The sequence below is a fragment of the Bison bison genome, unplaced genomic scaffold (assembly GCF_000754665.1).
Source record: "Bison bison bison isolate TAMUID 2011002044 unplaced genomic scaffold, Bison_UMD1.0 scf7180017864068, whole genome shotgun sequence".
Classification (NCBI taxonomy): domain Eukaryota; kingdom Metazoa; phylum Chordata; class Mammalia; order Artiodactyla; family Bovidae; genus Bison; species Bison bison.
This window is the reverse complement of record NW_011494640.1, coordinates 12,763,826-12,781,429: the sequence shown is the minus strand read 5'-3', so window position 1 is coordinate 12,781,429 and position 17,604 is coordinate 12,763,826. Positions and strand designations below refer to the sequence as shown.

The 17,604-nt window shown below is 40.2% G+C and overlaps 1 protein-coding gene across 1 annotated transcript in view; it reads right to left on the bottom strand.

The window, feature by feature from the left end:
* The window catches only part of FARSB (phenylalanyl-tRNA synthetase, beta subunit), a 75,748-nt gene that overhangs the window by 18,059 nt on the left and 40,085 nt on the right, over positions 1-17,604 (bottom strand). The window contains exon 16 of the mRNA XM_010837072.1: positions 7,811-7,966. Within this exon, the coding sequence (XP_010835374.1) occupies positions 7,811-7,966 (156 nt within the window). The remainder of the gene's footprint in view (positions 1-7,810; positions 7,967-17,604) is intronic.

Genomic DNA, 17,604 nt, shown 5'->3' with positions numbered 1-17,604 from the left:
ATGCTTTCTAAGGCCCACTTGACTTCACATTCCAGGATGCCTGGCTCTAGGTCAGTGATCACACCATCGTGATTATCTGGGTTGTGAAGATCTTTTTTGTACAGAGACCCCCAAATTTGAACCCTACTTAACAAAACTGTTCTCGTTAGTATTCAGTTCGTCTCACTGGCTTGTCTTGGGCTTCACAGGAGCAGCACTGCCATGGAAAACATAGCTAATGTGTGCAAGACCAGTGCTCCATAACCACGGTGACAGATGGCTCAGGTCCTGTGACTGGAAGACTGTATCAAGTGCTCAACTTCAAGGTCATGTTAAGAGGCGACCTGCATGTGCCAGGAGCCACCATAGACTGCCTTGTGGATGTTGTTTATGTATGATCCAGAGAGCTTCTGTACATAGCTCAGGCTTTGAGAATTAAATAAAAAACAGTTTCTAATTTAAAGAGTTATTATGCAACACATCATTAAGTACATCAAGTGCTATGCTAAGTCACTTCAGTCGTTTCCGACTCTGTGCGACCCCATAGACAGCAGCCTACCAGGCTCCCCCATCCCTGGGATTCTCCAGGCAAGAACACTGGAGTGGGTTGCCATTTCCTTCTCCAATGCATGAAAGTGAAAAGTGAAAGTGAAGTCGTTCAGTCGTGTCCGACTCTTAGCGACCCCATGGATTGCAGCCTAACAGGCTCCTCCATCCATGGGATTTTCCAAGCAAGAGTACTGGAGTGGGGTGCCACTGGACTGAAAAAACATCAACATACCTGACTATCAGGGGCTTCCCTGATGGCTAAGAGGGTAAAGAATCTGCCTGCAATGCAGGAGACCTGGGTTTGATCCCTGGGTTGGGAAGATCCCGTGGAGAAGGGAATGGCTATCCACTCCAGTATTCTGGCCTGGAGAATTCCATGGACAGAAGAACCTGGCGGGCTACAGTCCATGGGATCGCAGAGTTGAACATGACTGAGCAACTAACATTTTCACCTGACTACCAGCTAATTAAAAGTTATCTTCTCTTACCAAGGAAAAGTTAAATTCACTGAAAATACTTTTTAAGAAAATTTTCAAATGTTTTACTTTCACTGGAAAAGTGAGTTTTGAATCTTTTTTAAAAACTTTTGATTACAGTTATGTATTAAAATCAATTGCCAACTGGCATGTATAATTTGATACACTACAATTTATTCAAGAGTATAACATTAAAGGCTATGCAGCAGATACAAAGTTAAAGGTTAGTAGTTTTTTCATGCAAGCTGCTAGGCTTGAAGGATCTCAGTTCCCCAACCAGGGATTGAACCTGGTGGGTTGCAGCAGTGAAAGCCCAGAGTCCTAACTACTAGGTCACCAGAATTTCCTAATTTAACTCTTGACTTAAAAGTACTTACTTATTCTTAACCCTGAACTGAATTTAAAAAATAAGATTTATACTTTTTTAATGTTTGAAGCCCAGATATTCATGGAGTACATAATAAATATGCAGTATATCTGTAGTATTAACGTTTTCAGTTCAGTTCAGTCACTGAGTCACGTCCAACTCTTTGCGACCCCATGGACTGCAGCACACCAGTCCGCATATCTGGGCTTCATACATAAAAAAGTATAAACCTTATTTTTAAAATTCAGTTCAGGGTTAAGAATAAGTAAGTACTTTTAAGTCAACAGTTAAATTAGAAAATTCTGGTGACCTAGTAGTTAGGACTCTGGGCTTTCACTGCTGCAACCCACCAGGTTCAATCCCTGGTTGGGGAACTGAGATCCTTCAAGTCTAGCAGCTTGCATGAAAAAACTACAAACATTTAACTTTGTATCTGCTGCACAGCTTTTAGTGTTATACTCTTGTATAAACTGTTATAAATTAACATTTTATGGAGGGGCAATTAGGAAAAAAGTCTAAAACGTTTCTTAAGGCAGTGATAATAAAAAGAACTTGAGACACACTGTGTTTAAGTAAGATCTATCAGGTAGGAAAGTGAGCCTACCAAGACATTCAAGTGGGACGTGGTGTGCAGCACCCACCTTAGCACTGAGTTGTCAAGTGGGTTCCACGGCTCACCAACAGCACGGGGTGTTGAGCACACGTGGAGAGAACTTTGCCTCATAGTATAAGAGGGAGTGAGGCAAGGAAACAAACAAGCACAAGAACACAACCTCCCTCATGGTCCAGTGGTTAAGAATCTGCCTGCCAGTGCAAGGGACATGCAGTTCAATCCCTGGTCCAGAAGGATCCCATGTGCCTCGGAGCAACCAAGCCCAAGTACAGCAACTCCTGAGCCTGCATTCTAGAACCTCCGACCAAAATAAGAGAAGCCATTGTAACGAGAAACCTATGCACTGCAACTAGAGAGTAGCTCCTGCTTGCTGCAACTAGAGAAAAGCTCTCACAGCAATGAAAACCCAGCGCAGCCAAAAAGAACACTTTCTATAAATAGATAAAAAGTAAAAACAAACAAAGGAAACACAGGACTAAGTGAACCATGATCATAGCTGAGGCTTTTATGAGCACCTTGGCCCCATGTCATCCTGCTGCTTGGATGTGGGGTGATCCCTGCTGATGCATTTAATACTGCTCTTAAGAAAGCCCACAAAGAAGATAACAAAAACGGCAATATCGGAAAGCCTGCCTCCAACACCAAAAAAGTAGAGAATCAGAAGATACAAAAAAGCAGAGAATCAGAGGATGAAGGCCATTTTTTTACACAGAGTAACAAGGTCAGAAGCGCACAAACTTCCAAACATTTTTTCTTTTAAACTTGGTGCCTTAACAGTCTTTGTTGACAATAACTAAAAATTTGGAGATGCCATAAAGATCACTCCTTCTTCCAGTCTAGACGTCTTGTATAAATGGGACTATAAACGGAACACTTTTACTTCAACAAACTGTTCAATATATATGATTCTCGTGTATTTCCAAGCTCATGTTATACTAAAAACCAGTGTGAAGACCGGGGAGATGTCACAATTTCACCCATATTTTTTAGCATCTGCAATCTTTCCCAGGTGTCCTGAAAGAGGGAAAAGGTCATGACCTACAGGTCATGGATCGTTAGGTGACACTAACAGAAGGTATTTAAATACCCTCTATAAGTACATATGGTGCAGGATTAAATGTGCCTATTACTTGCAAGGTTATTTTTCATTTCACAAAATGGATTCTGAGCAGCATGAAAATTAGAATTGTCAAAACTAAACGTACTAAAACTTCTGTTTTTCCATCGTGTCTCAGGTTAAACTGATGTTTTCCATAGATTTGTGAATAAACAAAACTGAAATAGTAACAAAGGGGAAAACACACACACACACTCGAGTCCATGCAGCCAATCACACACAAAGCCCACATCTTCTACAAGAAGTGATTTTCACCATAATTTGCCCAAGAACCACACAACTGTTATAAACACAAAAATGCTGGGAATTTTCCTTGACCAGAAGTGGTTTTTGAAAAGGACAAATGCATTTTAACATACATAATTTAGTTTGCAACAAACCACAAAAACAGAGGGGAAGAAGTCTGAGAAAAAAGCATATACATATGCTGTAATGACCTGATCTGATGCCAGTGAAACACTATGAGATGTCTGAAGCACTCATAATGCTTTATTGTTCAGTCACTCAGTCGTGTCTGACTCTTTGTGACCCAATGGACTGTAGCCCACCAGACTCCTGTCCATGGGACTTTTCCAGCCAAGATTACAGAAGTGGGTTGCCATTTCCTTCTACAGGGGATATTCCTGACCCAGGGATCGAACCCACGTCTCCTGCATTGGCAGGCAGACTCAAAAGGTTGAAGGTTTGCTTTCTTTTTTTCCACCCAATGGTTGCCTTTATTTTACTGGCAGTTTGACATTCTAGTTCCTTTTGTGTTCTTAATTGCCATGATGCTCAGCAAATAAAAACTATGTGAGACTAAGCGCCTATGGCTTCTAACTGTGGCTGCAGTCACAGGCCTCAAGAGTGCTTCTCAGAGACTCTGGGGAGGCAGAGGTCTGCTGCCTGCATCAAGCAAGGTTACATGCAAATGTCACCGGAACTCCCTGGGATCAATGTGATGATCAATGCAACGAGTCTCCAGATTTCTCTCACAATGGACAGGGCCAAGTTTCTTAAAGGGGAATCAAGTCTGTTCCACCCCCCCGCCACCAAACAAAGCGGCACAAAAGGCAGTCAGTGGTGTTTGCTAGAATGGACAGAGAGAGACTGGGTACACCTGCCAATGAACTGACATTAGCATGGCTCTCTAGTGACCAGACTCTGCTCAATTATAATGGCAGGGCCACCAGGGACTTTTAATTATTAAAAGGTAAACCATATGCCAGAGTAACAGAAGACTGCGCAGTGATCAAGAATGGCAGGAAACGGTAGCCCTTCATCTGTTTCTACTTGACATTTTGATACTCGGAAGACCTTTTCTTGAAGCAGAAAAAACTATATGCAATTAACAATAAACCTGAGGAAACGATATAGCTAAACATGCCTTAGCAACCAAACTCCTGTGTAGAAATTTACTCAGGAGATAAATATATATGAAATTTTAGATGAAGAACTTATACCAACTTTACTGCTGACTTACTCTGACAATGGCATTTCTTTAGGTTGGTTTCTTTAACCATTAAAAAAAAAAATGGCAATCAGAAAAAAAGATTAAAAAAACAAAAAAAGGTAGTCATGCTTGTCATTAATCAAAATGTAATAAAACATTATAATATTCTGAGAGCCAAAGTAAATTCAAAAGAAAACACATATGGCCTCTGTCCTTATACAAAACCAAACAGCAATAATAACTTGGCTAAAAAACTGAACATGAAGATCTACAACCACATCATAAGTGGTTACAGTTTATCAATGCAACTTCTGACACACACATACTCTCTCCAAACCAAAACAGACATCTGTATATTAAAAAAATTAAGTATTGTCTTGATGCTAAAAGATATAAGGATTAAAATTATAATTTCACAGGTTTAGAATATTAAAAACGGAACTTTAGCTTCTACCTTCATACATCTTCTTAAATCAGTCTTCTCCTTGGTATACCCTTGGCCAACATTCAAGTCTTACTTTAACTGCTTTAAAACACACTATAACACCTTTCCACCATTCTCTTCCCCTCTACTCTCTATGCCATCCAACTTACATATTGCTGTCAGATTAATCCTTTCAAAGTACAGATCTAATCATATCACTCACTTAAGGGCGGGGAGGGGAAGTAGCAGCAGCTTCAATATTTTCCAGTTAATTAGCTGAAATTCCTTATCCTAGCACTCAGGACACTGTGGTCCCAAGCTTCTTCCTTACCCTATAGTCAAACAGAACTGCACTAGGCCTTGTCTCCCATCATTTCTGGCTTTGCTCCAGTGATCTACCTTGCTTCCAGTCTCTCACCTATTCGTTCAAAGGCTCATGTGACCTCCCAGAAACTCACTAGTGTTTTCCCAGATACCATGAAGAAGCTACACCATATCCCTCTCTGGAAACGTTAAGGCACTGGCCTTAGCAGCAAGGTGTGAGAGTTGGAGTGCAATGGTTGTTCCCCTTGTAGGTCCCTTGACAGAATGACCTGTACCCTACTTACTTGGTCTTCATGTAGCCTATTTCACGACTGGGAGCTCAGATTCTTCTGAGAAATACCTCTAAGGAACTGACCAAGGCAGGAGAGTCATTATTAAGACACTGGTTTACGGCTTATAGAAATGTCCTTAGTATAAATGTTACATATAAAAGTGTCATAGCCACAACAAATTAAGCTCCTATGTTTCATGTCAGATCTTTGCAACCTTTCAAGCAAGGAAAAAAATTAATCTCATGTAATGGCACAATGCTTCAGTGAACAGATTTTTATCCAGCTATTGTCTATATGAAATATAGAATTTCTGAGAAGAGACTGTATAGAAGGTTTAAAAAAAAAAAAAAAGCGTGTCACATCAGCTCTCAGGTTGCTGTTAACATGGATGACCAGACCTTAAAGCAGAATTCTAGAAGCGTCAGTTGGTGAAGGAGTACAGAAAGCCACTATAAAGGTAGGCAACCTGGCCCTGTGGACAGAACACTGGGAGGCAGGAGCCCTGGGTTCTACGTGTGTGACCCAGCACAACTCATTTAACCTGCCTGTACTTGGCTCCTGCACTTGTCCAACTAAGGAACTGGACGTGATGAACTCCAAGACCCAGTTCCAACACTTTAAAATTCTATAAGCGTAATACATATCTTCACCGGATGACTGTTAATGAGAGGTGTGGCAGAAAGCTGTAACTCCCTGAAATATGTAATCTTTCAATTTTATTAAAAAAATTTATGTAACTCCACAAATCTTCAACTTTAAAAAGGCTCATATATTTAGGGCTACTGCATTTTCAAATAAGCTTCCAAATTAAACATAAATAAATAAACAGTAAAAAAACTATCTTTGAGGACTAAGAAAAATAAATTTAAGGGGAAAACAAAAATATGTCCCCCCAAATCTCAGACCACTATAAGTACTGCTAAATAACACCAAGAAAAAGTGAATTTTCCAACAGAAATTCAAAATGACAAACAGAGTTATAAAATTGTCAGGTAAACAGTGGAAATAAAGTGGTAAAACGTTTCTTGCAAGCTTTTCTGGATCTCTTGTCTAACAAAATATACTGATTCAAGATATAGGGATATGAAAAGCAAAAATTTCAGAATTCCTCAGACAAGAAACTAGCATGTTAGGAGTCTATATACCATTTAGCTAGCCTAACTTCAACTCTTTCTCCCTTTTCTTAAAGGCTTCACATAGGCGACTGTAAGCATAAGTCATGAGTTGAGGTTCTCTCTGTTTCCAGCTGGCCATGGTTTGACAGTGCAGTAACTAGAGGCTACCAGCACTCAGCTGGAACAGAAGTGTACTGTGTGGTGCTGGAAGAGCTCTGAAAAGCATTTTCTCAAATTGTTGGAGGGAAAAAAGGTTTTTCTAGAAAATATGGACAATTAATTGATTTAAGGAACTAAAGAGCCTCTTGATGAAACTGAAAGAGGACATTGAAAAAGTAGGCTTAAAACTCAACATTCAAAAGACAAAGATCGTGGCATCCAATCCTATCACTTCATGGCAAGTAGATGGAGAAACAATGGAAGCAGTGACAGACTTATTTTCTTGGGCTCCAAAATCACTGCAGATGGCAGTTGCAGCCATGGAAATAAAAGATGCTTGCTTCTTGGAAGAAAAGCTATGATCAACCTAGACAGCATATTAAAAAGCAGAGACATTACTTTGCCAACAAGAGTCTGTCCAGTCAAAGCTACAGTTTTTCCAGTAGTCATGTATAGATGTGAGAGTTGGACCATAAAGAAAGCTGAGCACCAAAGCACTGATGCTTTTGAACTGTGGAGCTGGAGAAGACTCTTGAGAGTCCCTTGGACTGCAAGGAAATCCAACCATTGAATCCTAAAGGAAATCAGTCCTGAATATTCATTGGAAGGACTGATCCTGAAGCTCCAATACTTTGGCCACCTGATGAGAAGAGCTGACTCATTAGCAAAGACCCTGATGCGGGGAAAGACTGAAGGCAAGAGGAGAAGGAGACAACAGAGGATGAGATGGTTGGATGGCATTACCAACTCAATGGACATGGGCTTGGTGATGGATAGGGAAGCCTGGCATGTTGTAGTCCATGGGGTTGCAAAGAGTCAGACACAATTGAACGACTGAACTGGACTGAATTGACACAAAGCTCTATCTCCTACTTCCCTGTAGTCCCCCCTCTCCGCCATCGAGCCAAAAAGTTTTATCACAAATAGGGCTTGGGCTCCTCATTACAGCATCGCTGACTCTAGACTCAATGGATCTGTCTCACCTTCTGATGCTTTGATTGCATATCCTCCCTTCTTTTCACCAGGAGGCACGTCAAGCAGCTGCATGATTCTATCCAGAAGCCCATGGATTATCTCAAACCCAGGATTCTTGTTGTAATAAACAGCACAGAGATGCCTGTAGTTTCTTGCACCCACATCTGAAAAAATAAAAAAATAAAAGAAATGGTCACAAGGATACGCTGATCGTTACCTAAGAAGCTGATTTACCCCAACACAAACTCGGGCAAAATCAACAAAAAAGGACACCGATTAGTAAACATATGGAGAAACAACCAACCTCAGAAAGAGAAGATGATTTTTCAACCATCAAGTTCCCTGAATTGTTTTTACTCGGGGGAGGTATGGAAAACCCTCAAGGCTGGCCCAGGAACAATAGGCTTCACTGTGGTATGAACTGGTAAAGGATTTAGCAACATTTTTCAGAGCCTTAAAACTTCAAACTCTTTAAGGCAGAAAAGTATCCGAAAGAAATAATCTTAAATACAAAAAAAGGATTCATACAGAAAGCTATTACTTCTACATAGAGCATTAGTTCCAACAGTGAAAATTAGAAACAACCCAAACTAGGAAATGGCTACACAGAGTTACAACACAATCACTCATTAGAATACTATGCAGCTAAAAGGCATCTTTGAAAGTGAAAGTGTTAGTCACTCAGTTGTGTCCAACTCTTTGTGACCCCACAGACTGCAGCCTGCCAAGCTCCTCTGTCATGGGATTTTCCAGACAAGAATACTGGAGTGGGTTGCCATTTCCTTCTCCAAAAAGCATCTTTACGAAGATTCATTATAGTAGAGCTAGAGCAAATACTTACAATGGTAAATGAAACAAAAAAAGGAGGCTACGAAGTTCAAAAAGAAACAAAGCCAAATCATACTGTCTAAAGAGTATGCACAGGTTGGAAAACTATGAAACAAATAAGGGAGTGAAAGTGTTACTCAGTCCTGCCCAACTATTTGTGACCCCGTGGACTGCAGCCCACCAGACTCCTCTGTTCATGGGATTTTCCAGGCAAGGATAAGGATGCCATTTCCTTCTCCAGGGGATCTTCGAGACCCAGGGGTGGAACTGGGTCTCTTGTGCTGCAGGCAGATTCTTTACTGACTGAGCTACCAGGGAAGTGACTGTCATCAAAGTCAGGACAGTGACTGTTCCAGGTAAAGGAAGATGGGTCTTACGAGCAGCTTAGGACACTGGCAACATTCCATCTCTTAACTTGGATGGTTAAACCAGTGTCTGCTTTATAATCTTTTTAAACTATCTATGTCATATTTACACATCACAATTAAAAGTATGAAAAAAACATCAATTTATGAAGGATACAACTACGTGAATGTAACCACAAGCCGAAAAATTCCATTCACAGGAAAAGTATGTAAAGAAATGTACCTGAATGTTAACAGACGTAGTGTTTGGGTAGGATTAATTTTTTTTAAGTTTATCTATTTTCAAACCTTCCTTGATTAGTATATTTTTTCTACTTTGAAAATCAGAACAAACTTAAGAAATGTGATATTTTTAAAATTTTTTATTTGGATTTGCCAGGTCTTAGTTACAGCATGTGAGATCTAGTTCACTAACCAGGGATGAATTGAACCTGGGCCCCCTGCACTGGAGTGTGGAATCTTAGCCACTAGACCACAAGGGAAGTCCCACAAATGTAATATTTTTTAAAAGAATTGCAAAAATGCAAATGACTAGATAACAAACTGGTTCACCCATACAATGGAATACTACTCAGCAATAAGGTAGTCTTGATAACTTAGCTGTATCTCAAGGGTACTAAGATGAATGAAAAGAAGCCAGTTTTATACGGCAATGGAAGTGGACAATGTAAGTCCATTTATGTGACCTGCTAGAAAAGGGAAAACCAAGGCAACAGACAGGGCTTCCCAGGTGGCACGAGCGGTAAAGAATCTGCCTGCCAATGCAGAAGATTTAAGAGATGCGGGTTCGATCCCTGGGTCAGGAAGATCCCCTAGAGGAGGGCATGGCAACCCACTCCAGTATTCATGCCTGGAGAATCCCATGGACGGAGGAACCTGGAGGGCTACAATCCATAGGGTCGCAAAGAGTTGGACATGAGTGAAGTGACTTAGCATGCACTCACTCAAAGCTAGTCACCAGGGTTAGATGCGGGGGTGGGGTTGGAAATATGACCACAGTGGGACAACTTGTGGGTCTAGGGGCGTGATAGAACTGTTTTGTATCTGTAGTGATGATTAAAAAAATTTTAACTAATTTATTAATAAAGAAATGCATAGCATACAAAGACAGACTCAAATTCACTGGAGGTCATTTAACTTTCTAACAGATAACCACACTCATGGCCCTTTAATAAATTCTGGAGGAGACTGCTGCTCTATACAAACAACGAACATTGGCTTCATTTTACCTTTCAAATTAGAAAAAGAACAAATTAATGTCTATCTGGGGGAACCAACTGAAAATAAAAAGCTGCTTCATATTGGCATGTATTGAGCAAAATTTCTTCCACACACTTATTTTCATAGCCACAATTCGCACAAAATATACAATGTCTTTTGCCTTCCAGACATCCAAGTAAACAAATGAGTATTTTAATACATTGTGTTTTACTATTAAAGTAATGTAAAAATGAGTCCATAAATGGTAAAAGAAAAGGAAAACTAACATGAACGAATTATCTACTATATGCCAGGACTTAGCAGCCATCAGCCTATTTGTCATCTTAATTCTCAAGACAATTGTGTTAGCTAGGGTTTTATTGTACCATAAAATGGACAGGGAAACTAAGATGGAGAAACGAAAGCTCAGACAGGTTTTGCCCAAAGTCAAGCTAACTGCCTGGAGCTAACTGTAATTAATTACACAGCTAATAAGTTACAAAACCAGGACTGGACCAGGACTGCCTAACTTTAAAACCCATACCCTCTCCACGATTCAGCAGAAATCTCTTAATCTCTAAAGGATTTAGAAGAAATCTCCAAAGGATTCAGATGAAGATAAAGAAAGTATAAGCACAAACTTATGCATGAATATACTTAGTATAGTCAAAGATGTGCATTCTTGAAATATTTTTGATATGTTAAACAGATGCTTTTATTTTCAAAAGTTTTCACGTTTAAGACTTTTAGTTAAGCAACTGAAACAGATTGTTTTTGAAAGTGAGTTAACTAAAGTTTCTAGCCATCATCAGTGTCGTAACTCATGGAAATTATATTCTAAGTTAAACTTTGGACTGAACATACATAGAGAAATAACTGTCCCTGCCATGCAACATTTCTTAGCACCCACTATGTTCAAAGCACTCTACTCTAGGTATCCCTAGAGGGTAGCGGTCAGAGCCAGCATAGGGCCTGCACAGACTAAATGCTCAAGGATTATTTTCCGAATAAATGAATAAAGCTTGGAAAGAAAGCAAAGCATATATAGAATTAAACAAGGCCAGGACCAGATAGTAGCCACATTCTATAGAGCCAGCTGATGTTGGAGAGTCAGTACTGTGCCAGCATCATTCTCTATCACTTCCACGTGCATGGATAAAGATATTTGCTGTCTAAAAGCTATCATCGAAGGCTTCAGAATAAAAATTAATATTACACCCAGGCAGGCATCAAACCTCACTAATCAACCACATGCATTAATTACAATGAGGGAACTGATTGCTCTGTAGGAACACAGACACACAGACACACTCTCTCCTCTCCACCTCTCTTCTTCTCCCTCCCTCTCTCCTCACACTCCCCCTCTTCCCACTTCCCCTTGGAGAGAAAAAAATGCAATGAAACAGAACTAATTTATCCCTTTCATATTACGGACTTGCTCCTGGGTATCTCCACCATGTGGTACCCATTTGTTGGTGTCACATGCTTCCACTTTAACACACAGATACGTATTCAAACGATGCTGCAGCCCCATTCTTGCTGTGAGAGAAGAGCCCCACGGTAATGCCACCATTCAGAGAGCTTAGGAACACAAACTGGAAGCTCTATTTTGGTAACCTTTGCCTTGGAATACTTCTGTCCTGATCTCCACATTATGTAAAACTTGCCTTTCTGATAAGAGGAACAACATCTGGTTTAAAGACTTAGAATTTTTTAAAAAACATTGATTTTGATGATGAGAATAATGAAATTAGGATAAAAATACAGGACTTAAAAAAAATTATACTCCAGTCAAGAAAGGTTTCAGGATGTTTGCAGCATACACATATACAGTAATAAGCTGTTTACTTTTTAATTCAATGTCACAGTATTTTTAAGAAAGGCCATTGATTTCAGGGCTTTATACTAAACCCACCATAAGAACTAGATTAAATGCATTGAAAAGGTGCCGTCTCGCAGCCCCCACCACTGATGGGCTATTTTTTCACATCTCTTCCAAATGCTACCAGTCCTTCTAGACCTGCTTCATCACATCCTGCTAAAATACTTCCTCTGAATTAGCTGGACTGAATTGAAAGGGAAAATAACCACATACTCACTTCCACCCAGAAATGTCTTGGAGAAACTGCTAGGTTTAGTAAAATTTCCACTTCCTAGGATTTTGCACTGAGGGACAATATTACATCACAGGAAGTTCACTGATTGCATGCCACAAAATAAGAACTATTTAAATTTCATGCCAAAACTAGGGTTTGTTGGAAATGCTCAGTTCTTTATAACTCAGTTAACAGACCTCTTGTGTCATGCCATCAAACAATTCTGCTTTTTAAATGGGCCTGCCAAGTATGTCAGCCTAAATTACCAGTGTCTTTCACAGACTTCAAAGTACTGCCTGGAGAGGCTGATCTAAACCACCAAGAGGAGGGGTAGCTGCTACAACTCTGGAAGCTGCAAGAACACGCCAAATGATTTTATAAAGGAAGAAAAAAGGGGAAAAAGTGATACACAAAGTCCCTTAGTAAGTGACTATTGCATTCAATTCAAATTTTTAGAACAGGCTTCTGCTTAGTGTAGACTCTCTTTCACCAAACGATGAATGATTAAAAACAAATTAGGGGTGTTAGGTTATCATAAATGGCACAGAATGGAAAAGGACAGAGTCTCCAGGTCAATCTTTCCATCTCTCTTCTCACATTCACAGAGAAGCCCAAGTGAAGATACTAGGAGAAAGCCTACTGGGAAACCAACAAAGCTCCCAGGACAACTGGTGGCTGATACTGAGCTTGGGTATAACTGTCTGGCCAAGCTCAGAACATAAAACAAATCATCCTCATCTTTAGTTTATTCCATCCAACAAATTTCTTTAATATTGGTGGTACCCATGAGGTGATAGCTTATATTGCAAATTTTACTTACCTTCAGAAGAAGTTCAGAGTAGGCCCAATGATTCACAAAAGCTACAAGAATCTCGTTAAGACATACACCGTTAAAAATTAGATCTAATGTGGAAGAACAGGAACTTTTAAGCACTTTTGATAGGACCGCAAATTTGTGTTTAAAAAAAATCCTTTTTAGTAGAGAATTTGACAAGGTAGCAAACATTTAATGCGCAAACCTATGGACTGACCAACTTCAAAAAATACGCATTTGTATAAGGGTACTAGGATGCTCATTACAATAGATGTATTTTAGCAAAACCCTGGTAACAATCTAAAGTCATCATAATAGTCTGAGTAAATAAATTACAGTATATCCACACAATGGAATGCTATGCAACCATTAAAAAGAAATGAGGTGGGCAGGGCGGGCGGGGGTCGGGGGGGACTTCCCTATTGGTCCAGTGGTTAAGACTCCACCTTCTAATGCAGGGGGGGCACGAATTCAATCTCTGGTTGGAGAATTAAGATCCCACATGCCGAAGTCAAAAAACAAAGAAAACACACACACACACACAACAACAAGCAATGAGGTAGACAGAATGCATTCAAAGGGCAAAAGCACAGAACAAGGCAGAAAAAGCATAATTCTATTTGTATGAACACTAAAAAGTACCTGGATCTGCGGCTACATACAGAAATGTAAAACACACAGTTAAATATGCATAGAATGTCTGGCAACTAATTAAAGGAGTAGGATTGGGGAAAAGGTGGATATGTGGTTTTATTTTTTAATGTGAAAATAGAATTACTCTTAAAAATATGGATTTGGGAAAGTTCTTAAAGATATTACAAATACATTTTCAATTTTAAAAACAAACATAATAAAACCTAAGAACAATTTTCCTTAAAGCACTTCTATATTACAGCACTGAAGTAGAGACTTATCTTTTTCAAATTATGCTGAAGGCCAAGAAACAAATGTGAGGAAAAAAACTATGACCTTCTCAATGCATGAAGGAAAAAGCTACATCCTTGTGGGTTGGCTTTTATTTTGTTAACATGAACCTGGAATGGATTTTTATCTATTAAAAAAATACAATATTCAACGCATGACAGAGCACATTATAGTCACGTTAGAAGATCTTAACTATGTTGAGCCAAATGTACTAAAATAACTTTCTATATTAAAAATGATGTTATTTACACAGGTAAGATGCCATCACACATGTGAATGATGCTACTTCAAATATTGTTAAGGTCAATGTTCCCTACACCCATACTTTTTGAATTATTAATTGGAAATTCTACATGCCAAAAATATAAAGTAGTAAATTAAATTAATCCAGACTGATGACATAAGCTCTCTTCAGAGAGCCACATTCCACATGTGGACGCTAGATAATCTCCTAATATTCAATGGCTGCAGAATTAATGGAAATTTCTCAGAGCTGAAGTATTTTACAAGCTCATAATGAAAATGCTTTCATTGAGCTTTTTATCAAGCAAAGAATTATACAAAAAACTACAAAGATTGGGCCCCTTTATTTTAGTAGGTTACAATATAGAACAGATACATAAAAGGTGCAAACCAACAGCAAACAGAAGGAACGAACCAAATCACAGAAGAACAGTGAATCAGCTATGTTCCAGGAGCCATGGTGGTGCAGGGAGCAGCACAGACAAGAAGCTTAAATATGTTAAAGATAAAAAAAAAATTACCTTCCAAAGTTTAAAAACAAAATTCTGGATTTCCACATCCAAACTAAGCAGGGTAAGAAGTAGAGCATTCTCTGATTTAGAAAAGCTGCAGGGAGAATGAGAAGGTTTAGGAACTATTGAAGCAGCGATCTGGCAGGGCAGAAGAAATGCAGCCCTACCACAACTGAAGCAATGCTCTGCAGGAATGGTCTGAGCAAGAAGTGAAGGTTTGGAGCAAGTGTCCTTGCTGAGGCCAGTGAGGTAACTGGACCCTTCCTCAGGTCAAGGGCCTTTAACCCATTTCTCCTACTAGAATAAATATTAGAAACCCAAATTCTTCCCTAGTGGCTCAGACAGTAAAGAATATGTCTACAGTACGGGAGACCTGGCTTCGATACCTGGGTTGGGAAGATCCCCTGGAGGAGGGCAAGGCTATCCACTCTAGTATTCCTGCCTGGAAAATCCCCATGGACAGAGGAGCCTGGCGGGCTACAGTCCATGGGGTCACAAAGATTTGGGCAAGACTGAGTGACTAAGCACACAGCAAAAATTCTTTAAGACACAATATGATTATCACCAATATATGTCAACAGACAGCTGGATGATTGCATTACGCTAAATGTATTTATTTAAATATAAATGTTCCCTTTAAAAAATATTTTAATGTATTTATTGATTTGGCTGTGCCAGGTCTTAGGTGCAGCAATATGAACGCTTTAGTTGCAGCACATGGGATCTAGTTCCCCGACTAGGGATCAAACCCAGGCCCCCTGCATTGGGGGCATGGAGTCTTAGCCACTGGACCACCAGGGAAGTCCATACCATGCCAAATGTAAATCACCCTATATAGTTGCTCTACAAAGCCAAACTAAGTCTTCCTTCTATCATTCCTTTTAAACCTAGACTCAACCCTATGATGCTTGTTCTCCTGCCATTATTGTGAGCTTCGAGGCATCCTGGCAGCTTCAAGGACCACTGTGGAATAAACCGTGACAGGCAGAATTCAATCTGCACTAAGTAAAAAGCCAGAGTGTGGGACTTGGCAAAATATATTTGCATTTGTGGCCGCAAACGTTAGCAATCCCACTCCACAACTGCTCCTCTGAAGTAATCTTTTACTATTTTGTTTGCAGTTTCTCTTCCACACTGAAAAGACAAATGTAACAACTGAAAAAGACCAGTTGGTCATACGGCAGTCTGATCTGATGGCTTCAGTTCAGCCTCTACTGGACTTCGTTGTTATAATAAAGTTGAAAATTTACCCCACAGCAGAATCTGCGTTTAACTTCTCGTTTCAGAGATACACATCACTCTGCCCAATAAAAAGGATATATCAGCTTAGTCCCTTGAATCAGGACTAATTTTTTTTTAAATGTTGCAGCAATTTCAGATCTTATGATTCAACAAACGCAGTGACCAGCTCAGCCTCAAAGAACAGGAGTGTGTCTGACTCAGAGTTGAAACCCTCACACTAGAAGAGGGTACCCAAGTCTCTCACTGGGCAGGCTGCCAGCCCCATGTCATGACCAGTGAAAAAGTCCACAGTAGCATACGAAACTGTCTGATGAGGTCAAATAGGGGCTGAGGGACTTTCATCCACTCTTACAGGAATGCAGGTCAGACAGAATTTGCGGGAGTCATACTGAATCCAGTACAGATTCCCTTTCCATTTCCATCTTGGAAGATATGCTTGGCTACACAAAACTGAAGGGACGCTGAGAGTGCTGGGTTTTCCCTAACGTCACAAAAACAATTAGTGGCAGTTGTCACTCCCTTCTCTGTGTGATCAGGGTGTCTTACATACTCCCTCGTAACACCACCTGTAAAAACTGTTCACTGGTCTGTCTCAAGGCTGGCAACCTTTCTCTCATTCCAAGCAGGTCCCTGGCGAAGAAAAGGAACTTTAAAAATACATTCTACCAGAGAAGGCAGTGGCACCCCACTCCAGGACTCTTGCCTGGAGACTCCCATGGACGGAGGAACCTGGTGGGCTGCAGTCCATGGGGTCGCGAAGGGTCAGACACGACTGAGCGACTTCACTATCACTTTTCGCTTTCATGCATTGGAGAAGGAAATGGCAATCCACTCCAGTGCTCTTGCCTGGAGAATCCCAGGGACAGGGAAGCCTGGTGGGCTGCCTTCTATGGGGTTGCACAGGGTCAGACATGACTGAGGCGACTTAGCAGCAGCAGCAGCAGCGGCAGCAGCAGTACAACCAACGAGAATGTCTTGACCACTCTTCCCACACACCTTCACCCTTTTTCAACCAATAGTTTGAGTACTGCCCTCACCAGTGAAAATCTGGGACGTTTTTACAGTTAACTGGAAGACTGCTCTATCATTTCACCTTTGATGATCTAGATTTTTTCCTTCAAAATTGTTTCATTATTTAGGAGAAAATGGCTAATGTAAATCCAAAAGAGAGGGTTCCTGGTTTGAGAGATGGTAAAAACACCCCTAATTCATTGAAAGAAGTGGGTGATAAATTGCTCAAAAAACAACCTTCTTAAGTAAATTCCCATAGTATGTTTGGGTTTTCTTTTCCGTAAAAAAAAAAAAAAAAAATTGTGCATAACAGAAGAAAAACCAATTAAGTCAAAAGTTAGGATAAAAATGAGTCCCACTTTTCTTAGCACTAGGTGATATTAACCCTTTAATGACTGGCCAATTTTTAATTCATTCTCAAAATTTCCAGAGACCTCAAGATGCTAGGTATCTGGCCTTGCTGCTGCTGCTGCTGCTGCTGCTGCTGCTGCTAAGTCGCTTCAGTCGTGTCTGACTCTCTGCGACCCCATAGACAGCAGCCCACCAGGCTCCCCCGTCCCTGGGATT